This window comes from Egretta garzetta, unplaced genomic scaffold (genome assembly GCF_000687185.1).
Source record: "Egretta garzetta isolate BGI_Z169 unplaced genomic scaffold, ASM68718v1 scaffold441, whole genome shotgun sequence".
Taxonomy (NCBI): Eukaryota; Metazoa; Chordata; class Aves; order Pelecaniformes; family Ardeidae; genus Egretta; species Egretta garzetta.
Window position 1 is genome coordinate 538,620 of NW_009258757.1, and position 13,969 is coordinate 552,588.

At 41.2% G+C, this 13,969-nt stretch overlaps 1 protein-coding gene across 4 annotated transcripts in view; it reads right to left on the minus strand.

Moving 5' to 3' along the window:
• SLC45A4 (solute carrier family 45 member 4) overlaps positions 1-13,969 on the minus strand; it is a 68,815-nt gene that overhangs the window by 42,674 nt on the left and 12,172 nt on the right. For 2 of the 4 annotated variants that reach the window (XM_035888986.1, XM_035888983.1), the window contains exon 2: positions 33-651. In XM_035888986.1, coding sequence (XP_035744879.1) covers positions 33-276 — 244 coding nt within the window. In that variant the 5' untranslated portion in view covers positions 277-651. Of the gene's footprint in view, positions 1-32; positions 652-7,892; positions 8,154-8,181; positions 8,606-13,969 lie in introns of those variants that run through there. The other 2 variants (XM_035888982.1, XM_035888985.1) reach the window with 2 other exon arrangements.

The window sequence follows — 13,969 nt, forward strand, 5'->3', positions numbered from 1 at the left end:
AAGTTTTGATAATAGAAATGAGAATTACTTACCAATTTGTAATAATACGGGTGTTACCAAAGCTGTTTCCATGGCATAACAAAATTCCCTGCCAAACATTACTGCACCATGCATCACCCACAGGCGTACTGGTATCCGGTCTATGGATCCTTCACTAATGGTCTCCTCCCTGCTTTCATTCTCCTTGTTTTCTGGTTTCTGAAGCTGTGCCACAGGTAGATCTTGAACTTGCATAGATTCCGAGTCAGCATTCTGGGGAGCCATTTTCATTACCATAAAAAATATATATATTTGTTATATCTATATAAATAATACTACCATAACTCCACAAACAGGTTAACGTGTCTTCTCTTTCAGCTTCTGTTCCTCAGGCAAGTAATGCTTATATTCCTCTTGTACAAACAGGTATCTCGCAACTTCTTGTATAGATAGGAGACATTAAGAATGAAAAGCTATTTGGTAGGAATTTCAACATATGGCTTGCTGGTTTACTGTGAGTTAGAGTTAAAAATCCATAATTGCCATTCAGTTAATACCAGTTTCATAATTATTATTGAAGAAGTGCTGAAGTTGTTATTCTTGCTACAGAGAGGTGGAAAGGCGACACAAAGAGGTGCTCCACTGTTAATCCCCATCGAGTGGCTGATTAATCTGCAACAAAAAGCAAGCATTTAAAAATTTCAATAGCGTTTTTCAGGATATTGTGGCCCCCCCCTTAACTATATACCCTATTTCCTGCTTAATGCTTTCCATTGTCCTTGCCTAGTGTAGGGTCTTTTATTCCACATTCCCTCCTACCCCTGGACTTTCCATTGAAATGCAGTTACTCCTCATATTTAAATTATGCTTAACTGTACTCTTAAGTTCTTCCAGCTTATGGTCCTACATGAAGACAAAGAATGTATCAGTGTATTTGAGATCCTCAGAACACTGAGCACAAGACTAACAAATTCTGGGAAAGTTAATGCAGGTTCCATTTCAGAAACAGCGTAGGATATTCCAGTACTATGCCAGGAAGATGATTCATCGATTACCATTTACTCAGTGGCCACAGACATCTCTGTTTAGACTTTTGGAAGTTGCCAGTTACTTTGCAGTAACTATCACACCATCTTAGAGCAAAGATACTCCTCAAGCAAGCATGTGCAAGAGTAAGCCATTAGGAATATAACTTTGGGGACTGATATTTAAATATTTAAACTTCTAATGAAGATATATACAGCATATGCATCCATCTTCACTTTCTGCACACAAGACCAGAGCATCTTACTCCCACATCCTATGAAGCTGTCCATAAAAGTAGAACAGTACAGTATCTTCCATCAGATATTAAAATTATTAAAATATATTCCAACCAGGTAAGATAAGCTTCTCCTGTATTTCCTTGTCCTTTGTGCCACAAAGTCTAAGCAGACATACACACTGTACCATGTCAATGTGTTTAAGCACTTAGGACAAAAAAACACATTTTATAAAAAGTCAGATTATAATTATAATGTTTGTACTAGAAGGATGCATATTCACATCTATGCACACAGTGTGACTGAACCCATACCCCAGGACAAAAACCCTCGGCGGGGCTTTGGCAGCAAAACCAGCCTAAGGAGTCCCCACGCCGCAGTTCACTGCCCCTTCAGTTGTGGCAACAAAAACTCTTTGTGGGCTAGAGCATAGATCATTAAGCGGTGAACCTAAAAATGAGCCTTAAGCTAAAAGCTGACGTGTGTGGTTTAAAGCACATCACAACAGCAACTCCGTTTCAGGGTGTCCTGACACACTGTTCTACTAAGAGTGCAGCACAGGAACATCACCTTGAGCACTCCCTCCTGCCAACACCATCCTTCGAGCTGTACCTCCAGGGCATTCATTGCACGTATTTTGTTTCTTCCATTCAAAACCTTTTTTTTTTTTTTGGTCTGGGCTTCTTTTCTTCCCAGGCTCCCCAAGCTTACTGGAGTTCTCAGATTTGATCACCTCAATAACAACTTAATGCTATAATTTGCTTTTGAGCTAGTCAAACCTTTAAATCGCATGAGAGAAGTTAACGTACTGAACACAAGTTCTGTAAGCAGAGTTTTAAGTTCCAAGCTTTAATCTATAAGCATTAAATCGTTCAGAACAAAAAGGACTCAAGAAAGGATTTCTCCACCCACTCAAGAATTAACAGGAGGAGTTGAGATGCACTGCCTAGGGTTACTCAATTATGGCACAGACAGGTACTTATTCAAGTTCTTGATAAGCATCTTGTTTTTATAAAGGTTTTTCTTTCCACCGGTCAGGGTTTGGATTTGGTGAGCTCCCCCTGCATGTGGGAGAGTTCATTTGCCTCCTTCCAGTAGTTGAACTCGCATCAGGAGGGGAAGGGATGTGATTCTCTTACTTTGCTTTCCTGTCTGAGGTGTCAACTCAACCCGTAAAGGGCTACCAGTTTATTATAAATATGAAGTTAGGTACTGTGCGCATTAAAAAAACCACACATCCGCTTTTCATAACACAAGTTCTGGGTGAGTAAAACCTACAAAATACAGGTTCCAGAGTAGGAACGATTATTTCAATTACAGACTAGTCATAAAATGTTTAATTGCTGGCAGACTCGGGCAAAATTGCATTCAGTAGAATTCAGAAGTTTACATATGAGTTCTTACTATTCAGAAATCATTCAAAACATGTGTTGTATTACCGACTAAGGGTCATGGATAACACTCCTGTACAAGATGGCTTTAAAGTCTCCAGCATTTTCTAACACTTAATATCCCCTCCTGTCACTGCCTATAAAGGATTTAACTCAATTTCCCTAAACACCTCACTTAATAGGCAGTTACAGGGTAGCAGAATGAGGCACAGAGAGGAAGGCAGTTCATCATAGCAGAATGTTTTATGATGTTTTATGATCCTGCATACGCAAGCAGGATGACACCAGGCTGGGAGCATTAGTCAGTGGAAGGGATAAGGAGGCAGGTCAAAAGAGGGTATCAGAGGTTTAGCCTGTTTGAGCCTTACGGGATGACTGAAAACGTTATTCTTGAAGTGGAAGATGATGGGGAGCGATCAGATAATTTAAGAGACAGGAATAATGGATGAGAGATGGAGGTAGACTTTGAAGCTGTAATTGACACAGATAAGAAGTACAGTCTATTTTAAACACGCCAGAAAAAGCAGTTACAGTATTCAAGTGCAATAAGCAAGAGGCACAAAGGACAGGTTTTATCTAAAGGAACAGAGAATTACTGTTCCATTATGCCAATTTTGCGGTAAGCATAACGCTAGTCTTCCTGCAGCACTTTCATCTGACTCCAAGTGCATATCTGATACAAGAGCCACGGAATAACAAGGGCCTTTCAGAAAGGTCTTCCAGTTCTTTCGTAAATCCTGCTAGGTTGTGTTCGTACTCATTTTAGACCAATCCAGATTCTGCTGCTGCTTTTTCCAAGTTCATTTTGAATTTGGCAAGTTTGAATAGCAGCATTCTTCCTTATCAAAAAGGGAGACAAATTCATTTACCTGCTGGAAGTAAATATTCCAGAAGCTTTGACGCAGCAAAGAGCTCCAAAGTAAATGGCATCTAAAGAGAGTTGGATTAATATACCAAAGAAGGCATGCTCCCATGCCTGCATCTAGCACAAGTTTGGTTGGGTTTTTTTTCATGTTTTTTGGCTAGTAAACCCAAACCTTAATTGACAATAATTTTTTTAAATTGTAATATTGAATATCCATTGTAATTTTCAACACATTCCCTTTACTCATGTGGTTCAAAGGCTTCATGGCATGAGGAGTCCACTTAAGAAACACGCCAGCTTTATGATTATATTTTTTAAAGAAGTGATGAATTAGGCTTACGTATTAGCTGTCATTCAAGCAGACTGGGTGCTAAGAGAGCTGGCATCCCTTCCTCAAACAGATGTCGAGAGGCATGGTGGCAAAAAGTTTCAGAAAGACAGCTTCCCTTTGATCTGTACCTTTCTGACCATCCAGCCATGTAGCAGCTGCACAAAATAACTGAAAAATGTGAATTTGCACATGAGACAGCATTTCTCTCAGGAACTGAGACCATGTCCCTGCCTCTGCCACGCACTCACACTATACTTCCCATAAAGTTTTAAAAGGCATTTTCACGACTAGCAAAGAATAAGGAAGTAGAATGAAGAATTTCAGCTATGGGAAGGGATTCATGTTGGGCAGTGTACACAGGTTAGGTATGATGAGAAGTTTAGATACAGAAATATTCCTGATCTTGCAAAGTGTATAGGGGAGGAGGGGACAGATTACACTAGTTCTTCAACCTAATTGCATATGTTTAACCTTTGGCCACATTGCAACAATGACAAAACCTATACAGCAGTAGTTAATATTTCAACAAATCAGGCAAGCAATATATTCTGAAAACTAATCTGTAAGCAAAATGTTATAAAAGCTGCTCAAATTGCTTGTAATCTTATCTGTTATACTTTTACTACCTATCTTCCATCTAGGCATAAGTTATAACATGACTAAGTGAAGCACAAAACAACACGTTATAGGCTTGACAAGGCTCTATCACAGTAATCCCGCGCCTCAAATCAGTAGCGTTCACAGACAAAGCACATGAATCATCGAAGAGCCAGAGGAAAATGATTGCCTTTCTTTAGGGTTTTCCAAAGAAAGAGGAAGAGTTATATAGGTCATATTTCTGGCCCACAAAATCCAGTGTAGACGATTAGGCAACACAATGCCTTGAGCAAATGACTTCTATCACACTTCTCATCATGTTTTTTAAGTTTAGGACTCCATATGTTGACAAGCAGTGCTTTTTGCGTCATCTGGAGGTCAGAAGATTGGTAGTACACCCATCAATACCAAAATAAATGGGGTTAACAGTGATCCTGCCTAAATCTTTCAAGGCTGAACTATTTTTAATGCTTGTGTCCAGGTATCTCTTGCTGACAAGGAACAGGAACGTGCTGTTCAACAAGCAACTAGATTTTCTGAGCCAGTGCCAAAGCAAATGACTTTAAGCAATCTATGGAGTGTGCAGTGAGTTTCAGGTAATCACACACGTACTTTATTAAGCAGTAATAAAGCCTGGCAAGTAGATACAGTTAAATGGGTCCAACTGGATACCATGAGAAAATGGCACCTCTTCAGGAGGGCTTTCTTCCTCTGAAGCCATTAGGCAATGCTTAAGGAATTTACTGGTGTAAGAAACAATTCATTTCAACAGGGGTAGGTGTATACTAGTTATAAAATCCTAAGTTCTGAAGGGAAAAATATGCACAGCCTAAGAAAAACTGGAATGAGCAAACTGAAAAGGACGGAAACAGTTCTGTCCAAACACTGTTGAATATCTAAGGGAACAAGGACGGGATTGAGCAGAGGCAAACTACCCCCTTCGCTCCTGGTCTTTAAAGTTTATTGCATTAACTTCCAGTAACTTCTCATGTCTTCAAAATCTGCCTCTTCCCCTTCCTTATCCTAATTTCTTTTACATGCAAGTATGCCGATTGATCAAAGTCTCCTCAAATCATAGTGAAGAGCTGCATTCAGTTTTGCATTACAGGAATCCTTTTCTAGCAATGTAGGAAATACTGTAGCACAAAAAAAAAATAATCAATCTACACTTTAAAAGAATTCTACCTTTCTGATGCTGAAAGGAAGTATGAAGCGATCCCTTGAGCCATCATTGCCTACAAATGCCTTTTTATTGTTTACCACTATCTTCATAAGGGAAAATGGCTAAGAAACAATTCTTCCAGAATTTAACTAGGGTTTAATGATTCTGGCCACAGCTGTCATTGGATCACCAACAGATCCTAAGGTGCCATTCTGCATGACACATCAAGAAAACCATAAACAAAACCCCAAGGCAGGTATATTTCTATTTCATGAAATATTCAAATGCTTGACTGGAAAAAAGAAGCTTAAGAGTCCAGAAGCTGCCAGTCTAATAGGAGATTATTTTTTTTCTCCCAGAGTCTTACACCCTACCCTCCTTCAACTCTTCCATGAGTACGTTGCACAGACATACACACTAGTAACCTTAATATTTCACCTGTGAATGACATTAGGCCAGCAAGCCTATAATTGCCTAGTCATCCCATTTATTTGGCACATGCTTAACTTTTCTGCCAAGTTAGTTTATGCTAAGGTTTTCAAGTAACCTGGCCATATCTTGAACAGTTATCTAGACTGATTTAAATATAGCTTTAATATTAGTGTTGGAAAGAAAGGCATTCTGAGTTTATCTGGCTTTTTCTCAGACTAAAGAAATGTTTGGCTGAAGAATTCTATCCCTATGTTGCAGACAAACATCACTTACTGTTCCTTCCATGATTAAATGCAAAATGGACACTGGGTTCTGCTTCAGTATCCGACTGGCTTGCAAAATGATACATCGTTTGGACTTGTGCCTTTTCAAGAGTGAAATGGCATTTGTCCAAGGATAACTACTAATGTTTTGAGTTCAAATCCTCTGGTGCTCCACCATGCCAACAGACCAATAGCATGTTGCTGTGAAAGAGCGGCTCTTAAAGGCGAGGCTGTCCTTCATCCCTCTGCAAGCATAGCTACACCACCTCACAAAAATATGTCGATTCTCAAAATACGTTAAAAATTATTCCGCAAGATGATGATTCAATCGATTTTGTACAAAGTACTTCCCCCCACCCTGATTAATTTTGTTCTACAGATCTGCCATAGGGACAGCAGCTTCCACTACAGAGGTAGGAGCGGCTGAAACCAGATGGATACTCTGCAGTACAAACCTAATCACAGCTTCAAATTCTAGCAGCAAACTATACTTTTGCTAGGACAGCCTGTTTTGCTAGCAAGTGTAGTTTTGTTTTACAGTCAGCTGCTTTCATAGGAATATCACATAAAATACGTTACCAGCTTATTACACTACTTACATAGAATGGCAAGGATTGGAAGGGACCTTGGGAGATCATCAAGTCCAACCCCCCTGCTCAAGCAGGCTCACCCAGAGCAGGGAGCACAGGACAGCATCCAGGCGGGCTTTGAATATCGTCAGAGAAGGAGAGTCCACAACCCCCCTGGGCAGCCTGTGCCAGTGCTCTGTCACCCTCAAAGTAAAGACGCTTTTCCTCATATTCAACTGAAACCTCTTATGCTTCAGTTTGTGCCCATTGCCCCTTGTCCTGTCGCTGGGCACCGTTGAGAAGAGTCTGGCTCTGTCCTCGTGACATCCACCCTTAAGATATTTGTAAGTATTTATGAGATCCCCTCTCAGTCTTCTCTTCTCCAGGCTAAACAAGCCCAGCTCCCTCAGCCTTTCCTCATAGGAGAGATACTCCAGTCCCCTCACCATCTTTGTTGCCCTCCTCTGGACTCTGAGAGTTCATCATCTTTCTTGAACCGGGGATCCCAGACCTGGACACAATACTCCAGGTGGGGTCTCAGCAGGGCAGAGTAGGGAGGGAGGATAACCTCCCTCGCCCTGCTGGCCACGCTCCTCTTAATGCGCTCCAGGATTGGCCTTCTTGGCAACAAGGGCACGCTACTGGCTCATGGTCAGCTTGGTATCCAAACAACCTACACTGTAGGTTTCTCAATCACTGGCGTAAACAAGTACTTCCTCTAAAAGCAGCAGTTTGCTCTTCCTTTTCTTTGCCCCAGGTTCCTTACTACCACCCCTTCCTGCACAATGTCACTGACATAGGTTGAAAACTCAGCTGTCAAAAACACATCCAAGCAACTAAAAAAATCCTTTATAAGGTCAGGTTGGTTTTACCTGATTGCATGGCTGCATGGATCCATACCAACATAATGGGGGAAGGGAGGAAGAGGGGCAGCTAGAAGTATTACACTTCGGGTAGCAAAGCCAGTGTGAAATTGCAGCTCACATAGAGAAAAAGTTGTCAGTGGGTCCCTGTGGCTACAAGGTCAAAAAGCAGACTCACCTGCCCAGCTCAAGACGCCTCCTTTTCAGAAGGCAGAAGAAGGATCTTCAGTCACGCTGTCAGAGCTATCATGTATTCTGCCTCCTAGTACTTGCCAGATGCAAGGCAAAACACCACTTGCTTAGCCAAGAGGCAGCTATTTTCTCCCTGGTTGTTTTGCAGCTCTGTTGCTTATTATTAGCAGCTGTTTATAGTAACAGAACTGGCCACAGGGGAAGTTTCTTTGGCCCATATGAAGACTCAAGTGTTCAGCCACTGCAGTAGGAAGAAAATCATCTAGAAAACATACCTGGCATTTTTGGCCCAGCTGGACAAATGCATGCAACTACTTAAAGTTCAGCAAAGGGGCTGTATCCTTCCGTGGACAGATTATGTTGTTCCTTCATAGAAGTTCAGGCTCAAAAAATCCTGTGACTTTCAAGAAGCGCCATCATACAAGTGAGTCATGAGGCCTTTGGTTCAAGAAGGCAGACACTGCAGGCAGGTAGTTGTTTAAATTCCCATTAAGACTTCTCACATAGTTAAAGGCAAACACAGATTTTTAGCTACTGCTTTTTAAAAACAGAACTGTATTAACCCTATTGGGGGGGGGAAGACTTACTCATTCAGGAATAATTAAGAAAAAATGCAATTATACCACACATTACTTAAAAACAGCCTGATGTGTGAGCAGCATTACTCCAGATCTTGAGAGGAAAGTCAACCTCTAGTTTTAAAATGGTCTTGCATTAAACTGGACTAACCTGTTTTGAATCACTAAAAGCCTGCCAAAGGAAAAAGGTTAAGCCTATCTGGGAACAATAAAGAACCACAATTGACATGTCCTAACATTTAATCCATCATTCAGGTAACCAAAGGCATTGAAATACAACAGCGCACACCAGCTTGTTCTACAAGGGTACCGTACCTAAGCAACCCTATGACTGACGCCGAATGAAGGCTTAGATGAGATTTTTAATAGGTTCATCTTGAAACCTGAGATTGGTTTAAAAAAAAGCCATTGGAACCAGCACACTGCTTTTGCATCATGACCTACTTTTAAGGCTACCACACAATTTAGGCCACCGAAGCAAAGTCTGGGAGGGGGAAAATCATTCTGCAGCACATTGTGAATGAAGACAATATGGAGCAATCCACCTCACATAGAGAAGCTGCATTTTTTCCACTTCTTGCAATGCAAACTTTTGCCTGCCCTCAGGACTCTTCACACACTGTAATCCAGCTGATGTCTTTTACAACCTCTGCCTTGCTGTTGTGTAAGCTGGGGCATAACTTTTGAAAAATATACTCACACAAGAGAAGCGAATGGTTCTGGCAGCTCTCCTGCTATTAAGGCTGAACATCTGACATCCTCAACTCCCCCTTCAAACCCATAAAAATATCCAAACAACAATCCCCCAAAATATAAGAGCAAAGGTGTGTGCTGCTTCACTTTGAAAGGGTTAATGAAAACTTGCTGCACCCTTTCCTTGGTATGTATAAAAATTCCAGAAATTATTAAAACCTGACATAAACAGGCTCCCAGCTCCAGCTCTGCCAGGATTAAGTCTTCCATAGGGTTTCCTGGCTACTGCTTTCCATAAGGCATGGCCTTGACTGGAAGCCCCCTTGACTAGAAGCCCCCTTGCTTTCTTGGGACACCATTTTTACCTCCTTCCAGCTTACTCAGGAAGTGAACGAGAGTAAGATTTTGGCTTATGCTGAAGACATGGTGACACAGTCACAGATGGCAATCTGTGTGCAACAAACTCCCCGATGGACTTTTTCCTGCCCAGACACATGGGGAGGAATAGAAAGCTTACAAGGTATGAGGTGGAGAGGTGAAGGTCCTCATGAGATCAGGGAGAGTATCTTGGTAAGACAGCACTATTTCCTCATTCTTTATATTTTGGGGGCCAACGTAATTTCCCCAGCCTGATTATATTACTGGGAAAAAGACGTAGGAAACCATGGGTCTTTATGAAATTACTAAAACAATTCTGGGAAGCCATCTTTTTAAAAGGGATCCAGAATTTAATGTGAGACAGACTTTATTCAGTGGATTGGATATTATACTGCTCCCTAAAGGCACAGGCTGTTACTAATATTAGATCAGATTACATTGTTAAATCACTGCTGCTGCTGTTTTTAGTAGTAAATACTTCACTTTCTTAAACTGGGGAGGTAGCATTATCTGATTAAACTTATTTTCTGTTCTACTATTAGGTAAAAAACCTTCATATATGCTCCTGTTACCCTCATGTTTATTAATAAGGATACATTAAACAAGTAAACAGCTAAGGTGGTATGGGCATAAATAGCAATAGAGAAGCCTTCCCAGCTAGCAGAAAACATCTGGGACCAGTGATGCTGATAAAGCAGGCACTAAGAAGCAGTTCCATGCTATAGCAAAGACAAGGCATGCTTTATTCGTGACAGCTGGCTCTCCAAGTAGCAGGTTCTACCCCCAAAATTGGATAAACATTATGGGCAAGATAGCAAGCTCTAACAGCTAAGTACTTCCAAAATCAAAAAGTAACAACTTAGTCACCACAAAGAACTCAAACTCAAGGGGATGGAGATCACTCAGGCCAGCGTGCAAATATGCTATTATGGTCTGACACTGCTGCAAATAACTTTCACTAAGAAAATCCACTAATTCGGTCAGATAGGCACAGTAAACTTCAGTCTGGCACAAGCCAAGTATGGCCCAGCTTAGGCATGCCCTACTAAAAGATCCTCTAGAGTTTTTTAAACCATGTTGAACACAAGCGTTATCTCCCATCAGAATTAAATTGATTCATTCCTCCCTCTGTCTCAATGAGGTAGGACAACAGAGGAAAACAAAATTAAGGCTATCATCAGGGAACATCTTAATACATTACCAAGTGGATTAACTGGAACAATCTTACCTTCCTGCCGAAGGAAGGACAACGTCTAACCCGGTGGGGCTGGTGGTACAAGAATAAGCCTATCAGTACATCGGCGCCACTGGCGGGTTTTTTACAAGTTCTTTCACCAAGGCTGTCCTGCTGATTGCACAGCATGGGAAATCATAGAATCATAGAATGTTTTGGGTTGGAAGGGATCGCTAGAGGTCATCTAATCCAACCCCCCTGCAGTGAGCAGGGACACCTTTAACCAGATCAGGTTGCTCAGAGCCCCATCCAACCTGGCCTTGAATGTTTCCAGGGATGGGGCCTCCACTACCTCCCTGGGCAACCCGTTCCAGTGTTTTACCACCCTCATTGTAAAGAATTTCTTCCTTATATCCAGTCTAAACCTACCCTGGTTTAGTTTAAAGCCATTACCCACAGTATACTGAAGTATTCCAGTGCAACCACTTGCAAATTACTCTCCAGAATAAGCAATACTTTCTATAATAGGTTGACACTAGTGTGTGGCATGAATATTCATCCAGAAAAAATAGTCAAGCCAGGACCGATTACTTACTCTGTATATGCAAAGTTAGATATTCCTTGCAGATGTTACTGTACCTGCGCTGAAGAGCACGGTACTTCATTTTCATGTACTGGCATTTGAACTAATTATATTCACTGCTCTGAAAATTTGCAGGCTGGTTTTCTTCAGGCTGTAAATGCTTAAGAAATCCAAATACTGACAGAATATGCATTAGACAATTACAGAAGCTATTCAATAGATCAAGACAAAAAAGAGCACAGCATAGATCTTCATAAGCTGACTTCCTCTAGCATATCATTAACGTCTGCAAAGTCTAATTCATTGGAATTATCTCCAATTACTAGTCCCTAAATGCATTACCATCATTCAATCTCAGAAAACTCTGTTAAAGTAAGCTTTTGAAAGCACCCTTTGAATTTTGTTCACCCTCCAACAAAGACAGAGAAGTTAGGTTTTGGCCAGATTTTACCAACTCTGAGGAAATAATTACTCCCTGAGAGGAAAACCAAAACAACATAGAAGAGGGTTTCTCACATTTCAGATTCTCCAAAGAGTTTGTAAACAACTACATATAACTGGTTATATCATCTTGCACTAAATATTCTCATTTTGCTGTCTTACAAGGAACAGCTGAGGGAACTGGGGTTGTTTAGCCTGGAAAACAGGAAACTGAGGGGAGACCTTATCTCTCTCTACAACTGCCTGACAGAAGGGTATCTTTTCCACCCTAAACAATTCTATGATTCTATGACTCGCAGATCAACTGGTACAACAGCACTGTGATAGCTTGGTACTAAGCAACCGCTTACAGCCTAACCAGCAGTCTAAGCCCATACTGATTCAGCACGATTGCTGGAAACTGTCTCTTGTCAGTGAAAATGAGAGAGATCCCTTCCCTTCCGCCTCTTCCCCACCCCGACTTTGCAGAGCTTCCCTCCATCTGGGCCAAGAAAAATATTCTAACATCCCCAATGAGGTATTAAATGGAGCTGACTGCTATAGCACTGAAAGAAAGGAATAAAAGTGTTTAGAGATAAATTTTTATTTCTTTTTTACTTCTTCCCTGGCATCCAGGGAGGCCTTGCCTTCCTTCTAACGCAACCACACTGCAAAGGGTGCGGTAAAATTGCAGCTTCTCAGCTACATGACCTCAAGCCTGGAATGCATTAGGTGGTGCTAATAGAGGAAACAGCTATAGGTTAGAGCAGCAGTTTTATGGTGCAGCACCTTTGGTAAACATCTTCAGTGCCTCCTTTTTGAGGCACAAGTGATTGCGAACAAGCGTTGAGAAAGCACACTCCATAAAAAGTACAGCTAGAGCACTCGAGCAGATCCTTGCTCCAGTTTTTCAGGCTGTCCCAAATACCAGCATGACAGACATGTTTATGTTCATTGCCATGAAGTATAGCTATTTGATTTAGTTTCTGAATTTAAATAAACATTTGAACTGACCTAGCAGTGATGCATAGCCTGTATATTTTAAGTAAGGTGTAAGATAAAGAACCAAAATTAAGAATCCCCTTTTACCACCAATAATTAATAAAATTAATAAATCTTAAGAACACCAGAGGAATACCGCCTGGCCAATAACATGGATAAAACTGTGCTTAGAAGGGTTGCATCACCGCAACAGACTGTATCTACAGCACTTAAGAACGTTAATACAGTAAGAACTTCCACAACCAGTACTTTAAGCAAAGTAGGTGAAGCATACCACTTAAGAGTTACACCTTCTAGGAGAAAGAAATACAGGTAGCAAACAGACAGCACTTTGGCAGATACAGTATATTTACAAACCATCTGGTTTAGGGCAAGTAATATGATTTAGCCAGCTGGTTTATAAGCAGCCCTGTAGAAAGCTGGTGGCCACATTTAAGAGCAGCTTGATCGGGACATATTTTGATTTTGGACTATGAACGAATGCTATTTTAGTAATGTGTTTTGCCAAGCTGTAACCCTGTTAGAACTGGCAGGATAAGATATTTACTGACACATGCTAAAATAATAAGAGGCTACAAGTGCTTGGCAGTTAGACTTGATACATAAAGACCTGCTAGCAGGGAAATATTTAGAGGACACAGACCCTTCCATTTGTGACTCTGTAGAAATACGAAACACTTGGCAAAGGCTTGTCAGAATTTGGCATTTTTACCTAATTTGGGAATGACTGTCAGCCAGTCTCCTCTTGCAGGACGCACAAGGTCCAGCATCCATGCCGCTTTAACAGCATACATCTGGACCACTTAGGGGATGAGTCTTGCAGCAGTTCTTTACCAAAGCTGAAGCGCTTTTACAGGCTGCCGTTGTATCAGTGCAGTCACTACAGCCGTTCTTACAGCTCGCAGTCACCTTCGGCAGGTGGAAGTAAACGCACCTCGCAGTCTAGGTTTAGCCCTGTCAGGTTCAGACAATTTGATCATGCTCTGTCAGTGCATCAGCTTTTCCCATATGCTTGCTGCAAAATATACAGCTGCCATCCTTCAAGGGAAGTTTTACATATGACCTAAGGAATTCTTTAGGGACAAAGCTGCACTAGGAGATAGATGGGGGCAGATCTCATCCATGCAAGTGTAAGCATTCTTGTATGATCTACAGCACAGATCTTGTACCCCTTTAAATCTCCATAGACACATTTTCCAGGGGCAGAGTGGTTAAGAGGAATCAGCATAGCAGTT